Source organism: Pholis gunnellus (assembly GCF_910591455.1).
Source record: "Pholis gunnellus genome assembly, chromosome: 21".
Lineage (NCBI taxonomy): Eukaryota > Metazoa > Chordata > Actinopteri > Perciformes > Pholidae > Pholis > Pholis gunnellus.
In genome coordinates, this window is record NC_136548.1 from 19,709,260 (window position 1) to 19,727,982 (window position 18,723).

At 45.4% G+C, this 18,723-nt stretch overlaps 2 protein-coding genes across 2 annotated transcripts in view; one reads left to right on the forward strand and one right to left on the reverse strand.

Moving 5' to 3' along the window:
* Window positions 1-5: 5 nt before the first annotated feature.
* Window positions 6-6,439, reverse strand: pts (6-pyruvoyltetrahydropterin synthase). The gene is made up of 6 exons (XM_079182277.1): window positions 6,320-6,439; window positions 3,461-3,540; window positions 3,346-3,368; window positions 2,831-2,887; window positions 2,677-2,747; window positions 6-962 (listed from the first exon to the last, which is right to left on the reverse strand). Exons 1-6 carry the CDS (start codon window positions 6,394-6,396, stop codon window positions 839-841), a joined length of 432 nt encoding a protein of 143 aa, XP_079038403.1. The 5' UTR covers window positions 6,397-6,439; the 3' UTR covers window positions 6-838.
* The window catches only part of LOC306713308 (uncharacterized protein), a gene marked incomplete at both ends in the record, with an annotated part of 41,732 nt that continues 29,403 nt past the window's right edge, over window positions 6,395-18,723 (forward strand). Inside the window, 17 exons of the mRNA XM_079182961.1 lie at window positions 6,395-6,429; window positions 8,626-8,820; window positions 9,211-9,401; window positions 9,524-9,550; window positions 9,648-9,854; window positions 11,210-11,290; window positions 13,878-13,927; window positions 14,795-15,277; window positions 15,476-15,559; window positions 16,586-16,656; window positions 16,742-16,913; window positions 17,014-17,283; window positions 17,360-17,444; window positions 17,617-17,732; window positions 17,839-18,006; window positions 18,095-18,295; window positions 18,619-18,719. Of these exons, the coding sequence (XP_079039087.1) occupies window positions 6,395-6,429; window positions 8,626-8,820; window positions 9,211-9,401; window positions 9,524-9,550; window positions 9,648-9,854; window positions 11,210-11,290; window positions 13,878-13,927; window positions 14,795-15,277; window positions 15,476-15,559; window positions 16,586-16,656; window positions 16,742-16,913; window positions 17,014-17,283; window positions 17,360-17,444; window positions 17,617-17,732; window positions 17,839-18,006; window positions 18,095-18,295; window positions 18,619-18,719 (2,537 nt within the window). The remainder of the gene's footprint in view (window positions 6,430-8,625; window positions 8,821-9,210; window positions 9,402-9,523; window positions 9,551-9,647; window positions 9,855-11,209; window positions 11,291-13,877; window positions 13,928-14,794; window positions 15,278-15,475; window positions 15,560-16,585; window positions 16,657-16,741; window positions 16,914-17,013; window positions 17,284-17,359; window positions 17,445-17,616; window positions 17,733-17,838; window positions 18,007-18,094; window positions 18,296-18,618; window positions 18,720-18,723) is intronic.

Below are 18,723 nucleotides of genomic sequence, written 5' to 3' on the forward strand. Positions count from 1 at the left end.
TGTGCGTTTTTAACACATTCTTCTGATCTGAACTTTGTATTTTTGTGTTTTTTCTTTGAAAGAGAGTAAAGGTTTCATAAACGTTTGTGTTGTTAATGTTTTAAAGTTTATTTCTCAGAAGTTGTCGTGCAAATCAAACTAAATATATTATTATTAAAACATATTTACACGCTTCATTTACAACAAAGGTTTTTATTGTCATAAATAATCCAGAGCTCTGAACAGTTTACATCTTCATCATCATCATCATCAAACCCTCATGACATCATCATCAAACCCTCATGACATCATCATCAAACCCTCATGACATCATCTTCATCAAACCCTCATGACATCATCATCAAACCCTTATGACATCATCATCAAACCCTTATGACGTCATCATCATCAAACCCTTATGACATCATCATCAAACCCTTATGACGTCATCATCATCAAACCCTTATGACGTCATCATCATCAAACCCTTATGACATCATCATCAAACCCTTATGACGTCATCATCATCAAACCCTTATGACATCATCTTCATCAAACCCTCATGACATCATCTTCCTCGTTCCTCCAGCTGAACCTCTGATAACTTTAATGTTTCATCTCTGAATTAATTTACTACAAATCAAATGTATCTTCATGTCTCATTTAATCAAACATTCACTCTGTAGACGATCAATGATGGATGATGGATGGATGGATGATGGATGATGGATGATGGATGGATGGATGATGGATGATGGATGGATGGATGGATGGATGGATGATTGATGATGGATGGATGGATGGATGATGGATGGATGATGGATGATGGATGGATGGATGATTGATGATGGATGGATAACTACTCTCCTCTGTAGACGACGATGTTCTTGTCCGTCTCGTGTATTTTGATCTCGTGCAGAAGGTTTGGAGGTAGAACCTTCACCATGTGGTCCCAGATGTAGACGGAGAGGTTCTCTGTGGTGCTGAGACACAAAACTTTATTAACTACTGTTAACAGAGACAAAGCTTTATTAACTACTGTTAACAGAGACAAAGCTTTATTAACTACTGTTAACAGAGACAAAGCTTTATTAACTACTGTTAACAGAGACAAAGCTTTATTAACTACTGTTAACAGAGACAAAGCTTTATTAACTACTGTTAACAGAGACACAGCTTTATTAACTACTGTTAACAGAGACACAGCTTTATTAACTACTGTTAACAGAGACAAAACTTTATTAGCTACTGTTAACAGAGACACAACTTTATTAACTACTGTTAACAGAGACAAAGCTTTATTAACTACTGTTAACAGAGACAAAGCTTTATTAACTACTGTTAACAGAGACACAACTTTATTAACTACTGTTAACAGAGACAACGCTTTATTAACTACTGTTAACAGAGACAAAGCTTTATTAACTACTGTTAACAGAGACACAGCTTTATTAACTACTGTTAACAGAGACACAACTTTATTAGCTACTGTTAACAGAGACAAAGCTTTATTAACTACTGTTAACAGACAACTTTATTAACTACTGTTAACAGAGACAAAGCTTTATTAACTACTGTTAACAGAGACAAAGCTTTATTAACTACTGTTAACAGAGACAAAACTTTATTAACTACTGTTAACAGAGACAAAGCTTTATTAACTACTGTTAACAGAGACAAAGCTTTATTAACTACTGTTAACAGAGACAAAGCTTTATTAACTACTGTTAACAGAGACAAAACTTTATTAGCTACTGTTAACAGAGACAAAGCTTTATTAACTACTGTTAACAGAGACAAAGCTTTATTAACTACTGTTAACAGAGACAAAGCTTTATTAACTACTGTTAACAGAGACACAACTTTATTAGCTACTGTTAACAGAGACAAAGCTTTATTAACTACTGTTAACAGAGACAAAGCTTTATTAACTACTGTTAACAGAGACAAAACTTTATTAGCTACTGTTAACAGAGACAAAGCTTTATTAACTACTGTTAACAGAGACAAAACTTTATTAACTACTGTTAACAGAGACACAACTTTATTAACTACTGTTAACAGAGACAAAGCTTTATTAACTACTGTTAACAGAGACAAAGCTTTATTAACTACTGTTAACAGAGACAAAACTTTATTAGCTACTGTTAACAGAGACAAAACTTTATTAACTACTGTTAACAGAGACAAAACTTTATTAACTACTGTTAACAGAGACAAAACTTTAACTACTGTTAACAGAGACAAAACTTTATTAACTACTGTTAACAGAGACAAAACTTTATTAGCTACTGTTAACAGAGACAAAACTTTATTAGCTACTGTTAACAGAGACAAAACTTTATTAGCTACGGTTAACAGACAAAACTTTATTAGCTGTTAATAAAGGAGACAAAACTTTATTAGCTACTGTTAACAGAGACAAAACTTTATTAGCTGTTAATAAAGGAGACAAAACTTTATTAGCTGTTAATAACGGAGACAAAACTTTCTTAGCTGTTAATAAAGGAGACAAAACTTTATTAGCTGTTAATAAAGGAGACAAAACTTTATTAGCTGTTAATGGAGACAAAACTTTATTAGCTGTTAAGGGAGACAAAACTATTAACAGTTAATAACGGAGACAAAACTTTATTAGCTGTTAATAAAGGAGACAAAACGTTCTTAGCTGTTGAGGAGACGGAGGAGGAAAGTCACCTGACAACGTTGGAGAAGTACGGGACGTCCTGATCCAGGTTCTTATGGTCCAGTGGGGTCATGATGACGTCCTGCAGGACGGAGACGTTACATCAGCCAATAGAAACACTCAGCTGCTCTGTGTGCCGTCTAATGAAGATGAAGATGATCTCACCTCAATGCATCTCTTCAGGTCGGTGAGGTTCATGACCATCCCAGTGAGACGGTCGATCTGAGCACCAAACAACGCCTCGGATTTATGTCTCATTAAAACTTTATTTAGCAAATATATTTACATCATAGAAAGTAAATAAAACCAGAGAATAAATACAAAAGAGATAAAATAACAACAATCTAAAAACACAGTTAAAGAGAAATGATAGAATATGAAAACAGAATGTAAACTCTACTCCACCACAGCTAGCTGGGGTTAGCATCTGAAGCTACATCAGCTGTTATCAGCTGATCTGGAGACAGCTAACAGCTGATCGATCAGCTGTCTGCTGTCTCCAGATCAGCTGATTCCTTCTATGTCACTTGTCAGATCTCATACAGGTCTACTCATTAAAGCTGCTTCATCATTCCTCCACCCAGCTCCTCTTCATCATCCTGTGACTTCATCAGCAGCAGATATACCTACCATTTAGTTTATACACACACACACACACACACACACACACACACACTCACCTTTCCACGCACTGTGACCTCCACTGTGGACAGAAAGAGAACATGAGTGAATGAGTGAATGAATGAGTGAATGAGGCACTTCCTGTCCCGGGTCACATGACCGAGTGAGTCACACCTTTGTAGTTGTGTCCGTGTCCGTTGGGGTTGTTGCATTTCCCGTAGACTCGTTTATTCTCCTCATCACTCAGGAGAACGCTGCAGAGAAGAAGAAGCATCACTGTGTGTGTGTGTGTGTGTGTGTGTGTGCGTGCGTGTGTGTCGTGCTGCCTTCGGGTGCAGCTGGGACACTCAAGCTTCAGAGTTCAGAAGTTGTTAAAGAGGAGAGATGAAACTCACTGGAGGTTCAAACTCTTGTTTTTTATTAAACGTTTTGTTGGACCTGCTAGAGGGAGGGGGACACGGGAGAACCAGGACCAGGTCTGAGAGGTTCAGACCATGAGACCTGCAGCAGTAGAACGAGAGGTTTTCTAAAGGGACCATCAATCAACAATTATAAACTATTATTAACTTAACTAACGTCTTATGTTTACCATTTAAGATCTGTCTGTAGAGGATTACAGTCAATGAATATAGTAAAGAATTCTACCGGTCCTACCGGACTCTCTCTCTCCTCTACCGGTCCTAACGGTCTCTCTCTCCTCTACCGGTCCTAACGGTCTCTCTCTCTCCTCTACGGTCCTAACGGTCTCTCTCTCTCCTCTACGGTCCTAACGGACTCTCTCTCCTCTACCGGTCCTAACGGACTCTCTCTCCTCTACCGGTCCTAACGGACTCTCTCTCTCCTCTACGGTCCTAACGGACTCTCTCTCCTCTACCGGTCCTAACGGACTCTCTCTCTCCTCTACGGTCCTAACGGTCTCTCTCTCCTCTACCGGTCCTAACGGTCTCTCTCTCCTCTACCGGTCCTAACGGTCTCTCTCTCCTCTACCGGTCCTAACGGACTCTCTCTCCTCTACCGGTCCTAACGGTCTCTCTCTCCTCTACCGGTCCTAACGGTCTCGCTCCTCTACCGGTCCTAACGGTCTCTCTCTCCTCTACCGGTCCTAACGGACTCTCTCTCCTCTACCGGTCCTAACGGTCTCTCTCTCCTCTACCGGTCCTAACGGTCTCTCTCTCCTCTACCGGTCCTAACGGTCTCTCTCTCCTCTACCGGTCCTAACGGTCTCTCTCTCCTCTACGGTCCTAACGGACTCTCTCTCCTCTACCGGTCCTAACGGTCTCTCTCTCCTCTACCGGTCCTAACGGTCTCTCTCTACCTCTACCGGTCCTAACGGTCTCTCTCTCCTCTACCGGTCCTAACGGACTCTCTCTCCTCTACCGGTCCTAACGGTCTCTCTCTCCTCTACCGGTCCTAACGGTCTCTCTCTCCTCTACCGGTCCTAACGGTCTCTCTCTCCTCTACCGGTCCTAACGGTCTCTCTCTCCTCTACGGTCCTAACGGACTCTCTCTCCTCTACCGGTCCTAACGGTCTCTCTCTCCTCTACCGGTCCTAACGGTCTCTCTCTACCTCTACCGGTCCTAACGGTCTCTCTCTCCTCTACCGGTCCTAACGGACTCTCTCTCCTCTACCGGTCCTAACGGACTCTCTCTCCTCTACCGGTCCTAACGGTCTCTCTCTCCTCTACCGGTCCTAACGGACTCTCTCTCCTCTACCGGTCCTAACGGACTCTCTCTCCTCTACCGGTCCTAACGGACTCTCTCTCCTCTACCGGTCCTAACGGACTCTCTCTCCTCTACCGGTCCTAACGGACTCTCTCTCCTCTACCGGTCCTAACGGTCTCTCTCTACCTCTACCGGTCCTAACGGTCTCTCTCTCCTCTACCGGTCCTAACGGACTCTCTCTCCTCTACCGGTCCTAACGGACTCTCTCTCCTCTACCGGTCCTAACGGTCTCTCTCTCCTCTACCGGTCCTAACGGTCTCTCTCTCCTCTACCGGTCCTAACGGACTCTCTCTCCTCTACCGGTCCTAACGGACTCTCTCTCCTCTACCGGTCCTAACGGACTCTCTCTCCTCTACCGGTCCTAACGGTCTCTCTCTCCTCTACCGGTCCTAACGGTCTCTCTCTCCTCTACCGGTCCTAACGGTCTCGCGCTCCTCTACCGGTGTTACGTGCCTACTGGTTTTTGAACCTACTGGTTTCCTTCCGTGCGTGTGTTGTGTTCGCTTAAAAGCAGCAGCTGTTTTCTGCCTCTGTCGCCTGATTCGTCACACATTCACAAACATATTGCTGGAGATCTATAAACCACATCTCATATCTATTGCGGGGATTACGATTGTATAAGTGAGCACTACATCACAGCCACGTATGAAGAAATACATTGAAGAAAATATATTTATGGAAAGATCGCAACAACCTGGTTTCGAACCCTGTCCAGCAAAGTAATAAAACTCCTCCTCCACTTGTTTACGTCAAAGGTATTCATTTATTTATTCATTAAGTCACACCCTGGCAATACGCAGGAAACGTTTTGGTTTAAGGTGAACTGAAGCAACTGGTTACCTGGGGGCGTATCTTCGAACACTGCCCAGACACCACCCACGCATTTTGACAAAAACAAATGTACTTTTGTGACGATTATACAGTGACGATTGTATTGTGAAAATACTCATTAACGAACAATAAGCCACAGGAGGAATGAAATATCAGTAATGTTCTATCCACAAAACAATGAAGAAATGGACGTAGTGATTGACAGAGTCATTCTACATATTGTATGTGTCTTGTAACGTTATAGTGAAATACAGTGGCTCCCATTCCGACGGGGTTTCATTGTTATAATATACTGTGGATACCGACATGTATCGCTTAACTAACCCCGTCGGAATGGGAGCCACTGTATTTCACTATAACGTCACTGTATAATCGTTTTTAAGCGAACACAACACACGCACGGAAGGGAAGGTTCAGTAGGTTCAAAAACCAGTAGGCACGTAACACCGGTCCTAACGGTCTCGCGCTACCTCTTCGTACCTGTGCAGCCGGTGACACGCGCTGAAGCTCTGGACCCGCGTGATGCATCCGACCCGCTCCTCAGAAGACCCGGACATGGTCGGAACCGGATCCAGGGACGAGAACCAGATGTGAGATCTAAAGGTCTGCACCTAAATCAATATAGAAGAAAAACCTGCAGACCACGTGACTCCCGCTGGCTGCAGCTCATTGGTCCACCAGGACTCACGTGGTCCAGATCCATATCAGACCAGATTAACTGATTATATTTACTTCATCATAAAGTCACATGATCAGAAACACGAGACTCTGATCCTCTGTAATGGGTTCATATTATATTATTATATATATTATATTCTATATTCTATATATATATATAATATATATATATAATATATATATATATGTATAAATATATCATGTCTTCATGAATGAAACTGTGACGTTGAACTATATGAAACATATTTCATTAGTTTGTGTTTTGTGTGTGAAATGTGAATCTATAATTAAAGTCCTTTAGTACACATGCTTCCAGAGGCTCTGATTGGTCACAGCATGAACACTAAAGATATTACAGACGGCTCGTTGTTCATCATGAGGTCATGTGACCACGTGACCGTCACCAGCTCTTTCTGTCACATCTAAGATCTGTGATGAGTAAATATTAATTATGTTCGGTCTCTTAATGAAAGGCCTCTTCAATATCAGTTATTAATGGTTAAAGTACATCATCTAGAACCAATTCAACATATTAAAACATAAAATAAATAAATATTCATACAATATGAATAATAATAGCGATAATCTCCTCCCTGTTTATTCCCAATTCGACTTCAGACTCCCACAGCAATGTTTCGTCAATTATTTATTTTCATATTTGTCTTTCTGTTTCACGATCAATACATTGTTTTAAAAAAACGGTCTCAAACTAAAAGACAACAACCAGAATGAACGATAGAAGGAGGTGAACTATCTCACTCTGTAGCTATCATCTTTGACAGATGTCGTTTACTCCTCCCGCCACACGGGAGCGCTGAATCCCGCCGTCTATAAAGCTGTAATTAAATCACGGAGACACCTGCTGCCTAAAACACTCCGTTAGGCTCTTTGTTACTATGTCAGTTGACTTTTAGAAGATGTTTCTCTTCCAGAACAACCGCTGAGAGTAACGTGTCTACGTTTGTGTCGCTACGTCGCTGCTAACCGGCGTTTTCTAAAGGTAAAAACGGACCGGAAGCTGTCGTCCGTATCTTAAATAGTAGCGTTTCCTGCATAGCCAGTAGCATCTAGCTGTGAAAGAGTCGCCATCTTGTTTGTAAGCTCTGCTGAAGGTAAGTTATTTATATCTCGAGAGCTAAAGCTAACGTTAGCAGGTCCACCGTTCGTTTTTCGCGGGGCCCCGCCCATCGCGGAGTGTGATTGGTCCACTGAGACGTCATCTTTGCGAGCTCCGTGCTGATTGGCTGAAGGTCGACGCGACCATTTAAACTAGTTAAATGACTGAACGTGCACGTGGGTGAGATTTATGTATTTTATTTGTTTATTAAACACATCCGGTCATAGCTAATCAATTATAAATAATCAAACATCCTCACGAGGAGGGTTAAAACAGAAGATATTGGTACAATACACAAGTTTACTAAAGTACTATATCGAGATACTTGTACTGAAGTATTTCTATTTGCTGTAACTTCTATTCTACTTCTTATAAGGAAAATAAAGTACTTTTACTGCACTTTATTTTTCTGACAGCAGCAGAATGAGTTAACATTCAACACATTAATATATATATATATATATATATATATATATATATTAATAAATATATATATCTATCTCATGTTATTGATCAATACTTTAATTACTTAAACTATATTGTTCTTTACATCGAGAGATTCATAAACATGTTCTCACAAACTTAATAAAAGTGAACAAATCTGATTTATATTTACTTGTAAGACTTTTACTTGTGTAGTATTTTCAGTGTGTATTAGTACTTTTACTGCAGTAAATGGTCTGAATACTTCAGATGAATGTTGTGTCTGTAATATGAAGACTCTGATAAAAGAACAATTGTTCAGATTTGGGGGTCCAGCAGTGTGTTGTAATCTCACCTCTGCTGAATCATCAATATATCAAACAAGTCATTCAGCTTTTATTCTGAACCAGTCTTATTTTGAAAGGGTTTTAACGTCCTGCTCACTTCCTGTTGAGCTTCTGTGACGTGAAACATGTAAATGTTGGTGTTCAGTCGATCACCTGGAGATTTAAATAATAGAAGATCAATCTTCATCATTAAACGGATCAAATAAGTCTTCATATTAAAGGAAGAAGAGTCTTTATTCCTGTGGTTCCTCCTCTTCTCTGCTCCTCCTCCTGCTGTGGGACTCTCAGAAGGAGCACCAGGACCTCCTCCTCATGTCCAGACGAAGCCTTCGGCTGGATGAAGGTCTGTTGGACCGGAGTCTTCCTCACAGCAGCGCCTCCTTCAGTGTGGGAGGAGCCAGCTGGAGGAGCAACAGGTGAGTTCAGAGCTTTTCTTCATCTCTCCTGCTTCTCCTCCTCTTCCTCACTTCCATCCTCCTTGTCTCTTCTCCTTCATCTGCCTCCTTTCCTGTCTCTCTCTCTCTCCCCCCTCCTTCTCCTCAACCATCTCCTCCTCCGTCTCTTAATCTGCCTCCTCCTCTCGTTTGTCTCTTTCCCTTCATCTGACTCCTCCTCGACTCTCTTCTACTCCTCATCCCTCCTCCTCTTCCTCAGGTCGTTGGTGTCATCGCTCTCAGCACCTCCCCACCTCCTGCTCAGTCTCTACTCCTCTCTTCTCCTCTCCTCCCTCCCTTCATCTGACTCCTCCTCGTCTCTCTTCTCCTCCTGCTCGGAGTCTCTCCTCATCTCTCCTCCCTCCTCCTCAGGTCGTTGAAGTGCCGTCGCTCTCAGCATCTCTCCGCCTCCTGCTCGGAGTCTCTCCTCCTCACTTCTCCTCGTAGAGCGGCGTCTCTCCTCAGCAGCAGCCTCCACAGCGTTGCCTCCGACGCCTCCTTGCTGTCGTCTCTGCTGGACGAGTCTTCGGTGCAGGAGTCCACGCTGGTGGACACCTTCTGGGGTACGACGCCTCCTCTTGTACTCCTCCTCTCTCCTTCCTCCTCCTCTTACAGCCAGGCCTCAGTGAGGAGGGCTCTTATTTTGGAGGGTGTATGACGTGTCCGTTTCCTCTTCCTGTTTCAGGTTTGGACCAGGACGTCGATCCCAAAGGTCAGTTAGTCTCCTCCATGATGTTAAACGGTTGGAACCCTGATTTCAAAGGTTCGTTGATGTTCAATGCGTTTCCTGTCGGTTGTCTCCGGTCCAGAGACCACCATCGTAGCGGACCAGAGCTCTCTGGACCCAGACGGTCGCTGTCCTCAACACCTGGTCCAGACTCTCAGCAGGGTTCCCTGTAAAGACTGTGAGCATCAGTCCGTCTCCACAAACCGCTCCTCCTCCAAGTACACCTCCTCCTCAGAGCCAGAGGCCTCCACCATCTACTGCAGAGACCGGAGCCGCAGGAGCAAGACGGGTGAGGGCGGAGGGAGGAGGGTGGGTGGGTGTGTGGGTGTGTGGGTGAGGGAGGAGAGAGGAGGGAGGAGAGAGGAGGGAGGGTGGTCGGGCGGGCGAGGGAGACGGGTGAGCGGTTCTGCGGTGAAGCTGCAGCTCCCCTGGGGTTCCTTGTGGATCGCTGCGGTCTGTCTGGTTCTCAGGAACTTCTTCTCTACATTATTCCAGGAAACATCTGGACTCAGATCAGCTGTTCTTGTTCAGGTGTGCTGCTGCTCAGCTCACCATGTGACAGGAAGCTGCCCAGGTTTTGTTTTCCTAATATGGACTAAGAACTTCCTGCTCTCTAGCTCCGCCCACATACATCACTTCCTGTCTGTCCCAGTGAGTCCTCTGGACCTTCATTAGTTTGACTCTCTTCCAGATGTTCTGCAGCTGTGGTTCCTCTCCTCTCTGCTGTGTGTCAGGAGAGCTGCAGCCGGCTGTGTGAGGCTGCTGACACACACCCGGCAGGTGTGTCAGCACCTGTTCTCACAGCCTGATGACAGACATGGAGGTACTGACTGAGTCTGTGGTTCTACAAGGTGTTCCACTCTGGTTCTCTACCTGACACTGTGTCAAAACCTGGTTCTGTTGGGGAAGATCACACTTCACCTGGACTTCTTATTAACGGCACCCTCTCCTCATCACTCACTTCCTGTTCACTTCTTCTGAAAACCTCTAAACCTTTCCACTAGAACCATCCAGAGGACCTCTAGAACGTCCTCAGTGACCACTTGAACCGTCTGGAGGACCCAAAGAGCCTCCTTTAGGAACACTAGAACCTCCCCAATGACCAGTAGACTGTCCTAAAGTAACACTAGAACTACTTACAGGACCCTTAGAACCTCCCAGTGAGTCCTAGGCCGTGCGACTAAATAAATGCATCAGCAGCAACTTGGTACAAATAATCTTCAAAATTAAGATTGAAGTGTAAACCTTTTAAATGATGCTACAGTACCGGTCCAGTACCAGATATCAGTTCCTCCTGAACCAGGACCGACTTCAAGACCTTTACAATGTCCTCAGTGTCCAACAGACCCCCCCGAGGACTCCTACGATGTCCTGCAGAACCTCTAGAACCATCTGCAGTGACACAGAACTGTTCTCTTCAGAGGGACTATTTTATCATCGACGCTTTGAATCAGACGAGTTTGTTCGACACAGATCTGGTTCCCTTCCTGTCTCACCTGCTCACCTGTCTTCAGGTTTCCCTCACTTTGGTTGTTGCCATGGCAAAATGCAAATGTGTCCCCCCCCCCCCCCCCCCGGGGCTCAGAGGACGAGGTCAGGTGTTGAGTCTGCTGCTGAGTCCGGTCTGTTGTTCCCTCTCTGCAGCTCGATCAGGTCTCTGTGGAGTCATGGACCTGAAGGAGTCCACCACGACCCAGAAGCAGCTCCATCCCAACGGACCTCTGTGTGAGTTATGAGAGAACGCCGTTCATCTGTTTATCATCTGTTCATCATCTGTTCATCATCTGTTCATCATCTGTTCATCTGTTCATCATCTGTTCATCATCTGTTCATCATCTGTTCATCATCTGTTCATCCGACGTGTTAGATGGAACCTCTCGTCTCCTTGTCGTCTCGTCTCCTTGTCTCCTTGTCTTGTCTCCTGTCGTCTTGTCTCCTGTCCTCTCGTCTCCTTGTCTCCTGTCGTCTTGTGTCTGTGAGGATCGTATCTTGAGAGTCTCCATTAAACTCACTACTGACACCAACAGGTGACGACTGTCAGGAGAAACGACGCTCCTCTTCTTCGTGGTCTTCTTCGTGGTCCTCTGTGACTTCCTGTTTGTTGGGGCTGATGTGGAGCGCTGCTGTTTTCACAGGTTCAACAGGTTTTATAGAAGTTTCTCTCTGAAGCAGTCGGACGTCACGGAGACGTTCAACCTGAGATCCAACGTCGAGGAAGACGGATCAGATCAAACGTTGTTTCAGCAGCACAAAGACAGAAGAACGTTCAGATAAATACTCATAGAGTAACTAAATAAGTAGAACTACACGAGGCGTGTGACATGTTGAAGATTAATGATCAGTAGCATGTTTACATGAAATAGAATGTAATGACATACAGTGTCAGTGTTGGGCCTTCTGTGTCCTGCTACCGTTGAATTTCCTCCTAATAACCTCATGATGACGCATCAATCCAGTGAACCTGCAGCGGATCCACGCATTCCACCACACAAGAGCACGAGCCATTCAAACACTACTCATACAAACCACACCATAGACAAACGAACAGCAGGAACGTTACTAAAAGCAGTTTGTGACTTACCGAAACTTAAAGAGTTTAATCCCAGTACATGGTTTCAGTAAGAAGTCCTTCTGGATTCATGGAGCCATGATGTCAGTGGATCCTCCTCAGGTGTATGTCTCCGGTCTGCTGCAGCAGGTCCACAGCGGGGTCGGGAGCCCCGCCTTGTGGAGATGTTTCCCTGTGAACGTGTTCGTTGAGTTGTAGATCCACTCGAGTCTCCAAAAGTGTTCAAATGCTACAGTGTCCTCAGGTTAGCGTAGCATAGCACCAAACCAGCCATAACATGTGCAACGCTTCTCCGACGCTGTCGGCAAGAAACACGTTCATACAAATCCTCTTCCTGCTGAGTCAGCGCTGCAGCTGTGTTCACTGACCATTTCTTATGATGTCCAGCTTTTCCTCAAACGTCTTTCTTGAGGAAGACGTTGTCAGAAACTCCGCCACTGAATCCGTTTCTCCTCCTTATTCAGCCGTTGAGTGTTGAAAAAACAAAGCTCGGTAAGAAAATAAATAAGCTACACCAAGCAAAACCCTACACATGTTATAATATCTTCATATCTTTCAATTTGAACTTATTCCTCCAACTAAGCTCTGCTGGCAAGTTAAGTTTCGTTTCACAATAGTCACGTGCTCGCCCACTGACCAATCACAGCGCACGCTGCACCTCACTGCAGAGCTGCTGCTGCAAACAGAGCTGCACGTAATGCTGACGTAGCTGTAGGCCAGCTAGCAGCTCTGACACGTCAGAGAATACGCCCAACACGTCCAACTAACGATCTGATTGGTTGAACACTATGTCAATCAACAACATCGTCTCCATATAATTTAATCAGCAAAGGCTACCCAGCAGGCCTGGGCCTCTCTTCTACCTGGAGACACAGAGGTGAAATTATGATGCATGTAGTGTATTTAAGAAACCTTATTAAATCATAGAATAGCTCTAACTTTGTGTTTGTCCAGGCCAGCAGAGAAGGCAGTAGAACGTCTCCTCTAGTATGGTGTGGATTTAACTGGGCTCAGGGTTCCGTTATTCATCACGTTTAAATATCTTAGTTCTGATCTTCAGGTCCTCCGGTCTCTTCTTCTTCTTCTCTTTATTAATGTGTTTCTCATTGTTCCTCAGCTTCCTGTCTCTGTCAGCTGACTCAAACTGCAGCTTCATCAGTTTGTCTTCTGACCTCCAAAATGTTTTCAGCTTCTCAGAACGTCGGAACATCTGCAGGTTAACGTCGAGTCTTTGTTCATCCACGGATTTATTCCTCCTCCTCCTCCTCCTCCTCCTCCTCCTCCTCCTCTCTGCAGCATGTTTGGTCTCCGTCTCCTTTAGTTTTCTATCAGAGGCTGAGAGTCGATGAGTTTCTATTATGATGTAAATCTGAATGTTTGAGCACCGTTCACTCTGAGCTTCTTGTTTCCTTCTTTCTGTTTCTGACTTCATTGAACCTGTGTGTGTGTGTGTGTGTGTGTGTGTGTGTGTGTGTGTGTGTGTGTGTGTGTGTGTGTGTGTGTGTGTTGCAGCTGACGTGTACAAGAGGCTCAACAGACGATGGCGTCACATGACCTCCAGCTTCCTCCTGATTGGGTACATTTGTATTAATTTAATTTATTGTGATCCAGACCCAGCGTCCCCCCTTGAGGACTTAAACCTGAACCCTCAGACTTCCTGACGTTTAGTTATAAATGTGTTTGTTTCAATGACATGTTTGATTTAAAGTGAATTAGTTCCGCTCTGTGTTTGTTTCTCTGCAGGTTTCCTCTCCGACTCCTCCTGGTTCTCCTTCCTCTGCTCCTCCTCTTCAGTACGTGTTTACTATGTTTGAAGAAGGTTACACTCGTAGTCCTTCATCGGTCCACAATTTAACAACTCGATCATCCACTAGATTTGTGACTTTAATCTCAGTTATCTGAATATTACCCAGCAGCCCCGGCTCTGTGGTACAGTCTAACCTGCAGCGGTTCCTTCAGGTCTGTGCTGGTTCGGTCCGGCTGCTCTCCGGTCCGTCCTCCCGGCCGTGGACGTCACAGAATGGGGGACGCCGGTCTCCGGTCTGTCCTTCCAGAGCCGGCCAGCAGAGGGCGCCGTGGAGGAGAGGAGGGAGGTGCAGCCTCCAGCTGCAGGAGAGGAGGTACTTGTACTGTAGTATTTAAATGTGTGTATTTGTACACAGAGCAGCTTTGAGTTTAAAATGGTCTCAAGTTAATAGAAACTCAAAGAGGAATCTTTATTTCTTCTTCCTGAGGAATATTTCACAATAAAAGCAGCTTTGAATAAATTAACAGATTAGGTAAAATAATTTAAAGTTAAATCACTTCTCCAGTTTTACGTCGTCATGAATATGATTTAATATTTAATATATTGTCTCTAAAGGTGAGTTTCTCGTCTCCTGATGTCTTCACTGCAGAAACAAATATTTCATTTCTTCAGTTCTTCTTCTCTGGATCGTTTCTCATGTGAAGCTCTTTGGGTCTGAAAGTCCCTCTTCCCTCCAGAACCAGATTCTGATCTAAATAGTTTTCTCTTTTGTTTATGATGCAACGTGGGAAAACGGTTTTGAGGATCATTTGTTTTAGTCCAGATTGTTTTCACTCACATGTGTGGTGCTGTAGTCTTGTTTAGCTTCTCTTGTGAAAGTCTTCTACAGACTGATCCTGCTGCTTCCTCACAGGACGGACCTCTGGACGGGCCTCTGGACGGACCTCTGGACGGACCTCTGGACGGACCTCTGGACGGGCCTCTGGACGGACCTCTGGACGGACCTCTGGACGGGCCTCTGGACGGACCTCTGGACGGGCCTCTGGACGGACCTCTGGACGGGCCTCTGGACGGACCTCTGGACGGGCCTCTGGACGGGCCTCTGGACGGGCCTCTGGACGGGCCTCTGGACGGGCCTCTGGACGGGCCTCTGGACGACGGGCCGCTCCGGCTCGTCCGTCTGGAGGAGAGTCTGGAGGAGCTCCGGGGTCACGTGGAGGCCGGAGGGCAGCGGGCGGACCAGAGACACCAGGAGCTGCTGCAGCTGTACGCTGACCTCCAGCAGCTGGTCTCAGATCAGAGACACGGAGCGGAGGAGCAGCCCTGGATGAAGGACCTGCTGGACCAGAAGCTGGACCAGCTCAGCAGAGGACTGGAGGGACGGCAGACAGAGAAGGTACTGGACTCTGTGCAGGAAGTAGTCGCGTCCTTTACTGCAGTAAAAGTACTAGTAACACATGTAGTACAATATCTTCCTCTGAGGTGTAGTACAGTAAAAAGTACACTGTGTACTGTGTAAAGTACTTTATTGGTCGATCACATAATAATCTTAACACTCTTGTATAATAATAGTTTCCTTCATGTGTCTCTGCAGCAGGATTCATCTCAGCAGCAAAGTGAAACGTCTCGTCTGGATCTTCTGGAGCTGCAGCTGCAAACACTGGCAGCCAGAGCAGAGGTTCAGTCCTCTTTAACTCTTTATCTCTTTATCTCTTTATCTCTTTATCTCTTTTAAACTACTCCTCATCTCTTTATCTCTTTATCTCTTTATCTCTTTATCTCTTTATCTCTTTTAAACTACTCCTCGCCTCCTTATCTCTTTATCTCTTTATCTCTCATCTCTTTATCTCTTTATCTCTTTATCTCTTTCTCTTTATCTCTCATCTCTTTATCTCTTTATCTCTTTATCTCTTATCTCCTCGTCTCTTTATCTCTTTATCTTCTTATCTCTTTATCTCTTTATCTCTTTTAAACTACTCCTCGTCTCTTTATCTCTTTATCTCTTTATCTCTTTATCTCTTTATCTCTTTATCTCTCATCTCTTTATCTCTTTATCTCTTTATCTCTTTATCTCTTATCTCTTTATCTCTTTATCTCTTATCTCCTCGTCTCTTTATCTCTTTATCTTCTTATCTCTTTATCTCTTTATCTCTTTTAAACTACTCCTCGCCTCCTTATCTCTTTATCTCTTTATCTCTTAATCTCTTTATCTCTTTATCTCTTTATCTCTTATCTCCTCATCTCTTTATCTCTTTATCTCTCATCTCTTTATCTCTTTATCTCTTTATCTCTCATCTCTTTATCTCTTTATCTCTTATCTCCTCGTCTCTTTATCTCTTTATCTCTTTATCTCTTATCTCTTTATCTCTTTATCTCTTTTAAACTACTCCTCGCCTCCTTATCTCTTTATCTCTTTATCTCTCATCTCTTTATCTCTTTATCTCTTTCTCTTTATCTCTCATCTCTTTATCTCTTTATCTCTTATCTCCTCGTCTCTTTATCTCTTTATCTCTTTTAAACTACTCCTCGCCTCCTTATCTCTTTATCTCTCATCTCTTTATCTCTTTATCTCTTTTAAACTACTCCTCGTCTCTTTATCTCTTTATCTCTTTATCTCTTTTAAACTACTCCTCGTCTTATTTGATTGGAACAGAAGCTCTGGTGTTTGCTTTCAGGACAGGTTTTAATAGATTTTTTTTTCCAGGAGGTGCAGTGGAGACAGGAAGCTGCTACGACAGTCTCTCCTTCATCTTCAACACTTGTAGCTGCTGTCGGGTAACCTTCATCCTCCTCTAGTCTGTTTTCTTTGATGTGATGAAGAGGAACAGGTGGACAGTCTGTGTGTTGTTACTTCCTGTAGTGGTGGTGTGGACCGTCAGTCCCATGATGCATTGCTGGCAGAGGTTGCTCGGTTGGAGGAGGCTTTGGAGGAGGTGAGGCGTGATGTTGAGGGTCTGTCTGTCCGTCAGGACGGCTGCAGACGACTGGAGACAATCCAACAGACGGTGAGAGATGAGCCGCGCTCATTAGAAGTGATTTAAGGTTCTAAACTCAAACATGGAGAATGAACTCTATTCTTGTATGAGTTTGTCTCTTTCTGTGTGCCGTTGCCGTTGGTTGGTTTCCTGTCAGGTCTCGGCTCAGGTCCGCGAGGAGGTTCGGGTTCTGGTCTACGGTAACCAGCTGACGGTGGGGGGAGACGGGGCCCCCGGCCTCCCGGAGGAGTCGCTCCTCTGGTGGCTGTCTCAGCATCACGTCAGCGGGGCCGACCTGCAGGAGGCGCTGCTCTCTCTGGAGCTCAGCATCCTGCAGAACGTCAGCCTGCAGCTGGACCAGCACCGCCGTGAGGAGACGGTCCGAGAGGCCGTCGTGGACGCCGGCGGGACCGGCGTGACCCAGGAGGTGAGATCCAACGAGTCCTCGCGTTATCGAGGTCTCCTCCACGTCGCTGAGTTGACTAACGGCTCGTCTCCTGCAGGACGTCCAGGAGACGGTGAAGAACGCTCTGCGCCTGTTCTCTCAGGACCGGACCGGCCTGGCAGACTTCGCTCTGGAGTCTGGAGGTCAGAAACCAAACGTACCCGACAGCAGTCAGCTGATCGCTCAGGTGACCTGTGGCTCCAGGCCCGTGACGTGTGTGTGTGTGTGTGTGTGTGTGTGTGTGTGTGTGTGTGTGTGTGTGTGTGTGTGTGTGTGTGTGTGTGTGTGTGTGTGTGTGTGTGTGTGGTCCTGCAGGGGGCAGCATCCTGAGCACTCGCTGCTCAGAGACCCACGAGACGAAGGCGGCGCTGCTCAGCCTGTTCGGACTTCCTCTCTGGTATTTCTCTCAGTCTCCTCGAGTGGTGATCCAGGTAGCCGTCTCACACACACACACACACACACACACACCAGCTGTTGGTCGTCTGTCATGTATGTTGAGTTTTCTAACGTTACCTGTTTTGCGTCTCTGACCTGCAGCCGGACGTCCAGCCAGGAAACTGCTGGGCCTTCAGAGGCTCCACAGGCGTCCTGGTGATCCGGCTCTCCATGAGGATCCTCCCCACTGCCTTCACCGTGGAGCACATCCCCAAAACACTGGCACCCAGCGGGACCCTGAACAGTGCCCCCAGAGACTTCACCGTCTACGTGAGACACAGAGAGAGAGAGCTGTGATGAAGCTGCTGTGTGTTGTGTTCAGGATCTGGAGGATGAAGCTGCTGTGTGTTGTGTTCAGGGTCTGCAGGATGAAGCTGCTGTGTGTTGTGTTCAGGGTCTGCAGGATGAAGCTGCTGTGTGTTGTGTTCAGGGTCTGCAGGATGAAGCGGCTGTGTGTTGTGTTCAGGGTCTGCAGGATGAAGCGGCGGTCCGAGGGAAGCTGTTGGGCTCCTTCACCTTTGAGCAGGACGGAGAGGCTCTGCAGAGCTACCGGCTCACCGTGAGTCACCGTCCTTTAAACCACGTTTGTTAAATATGTTTAATGTGCAAATAGAGAAGAAAGAGTCTTTATGAACACAGAGTAATGGTGTGTGTGTGTGTGTGTGTGTGTGTGTGTGTGTGTGTGTGTGTGTGTGTGTGTTCCTCCTCATCACTGTTGAAGTATTTCATGTGTTTGTATCGTTCATCTCCACACTGCTGATGACGACACACTTTATCTGAACGCGTTTATTATTTCAACGAGTTCAAACGTTAGAACGTTCTGCTGCGTTCAGACTGAAACGCGTCGATGACGCTGCTCTCATGGTTCCGTTTGGTCTTCAGGAGCAGAATGAGGAGGCCTTCCAGATCGTTGAGGTTCAGGTGTTGTCCAACTGGGGCCACCAGGAGTACACCTGCATGTACCGCTTCAGAGTGCACGGGACGCCC

Bases quoted from the DNA above. Each gene is read 5' to 3' on its own strand.
- pts (XM_079182277.1), bottom strand. From the start codon at position 6,396: ATGTCCGGGTCTTCTGAGGAGCGGGTCGGATGCATCACGCGGGTCCAG. The intron at 2,888-3,345 runs GTGAGTGTGTGT...TTTGGTGCTCAG, and splicing joins AGGTCACAGTGCGTGGAAAG to ATCGACCGTCTCACTGGGAT. The intron at 963-2,676 runs GTGACTTTCCTC...TTTGTGTCTCAG, and splicing joins TACTTCTCCAACGTTGTCAG to CACCACAGAGAACCTCTCCG.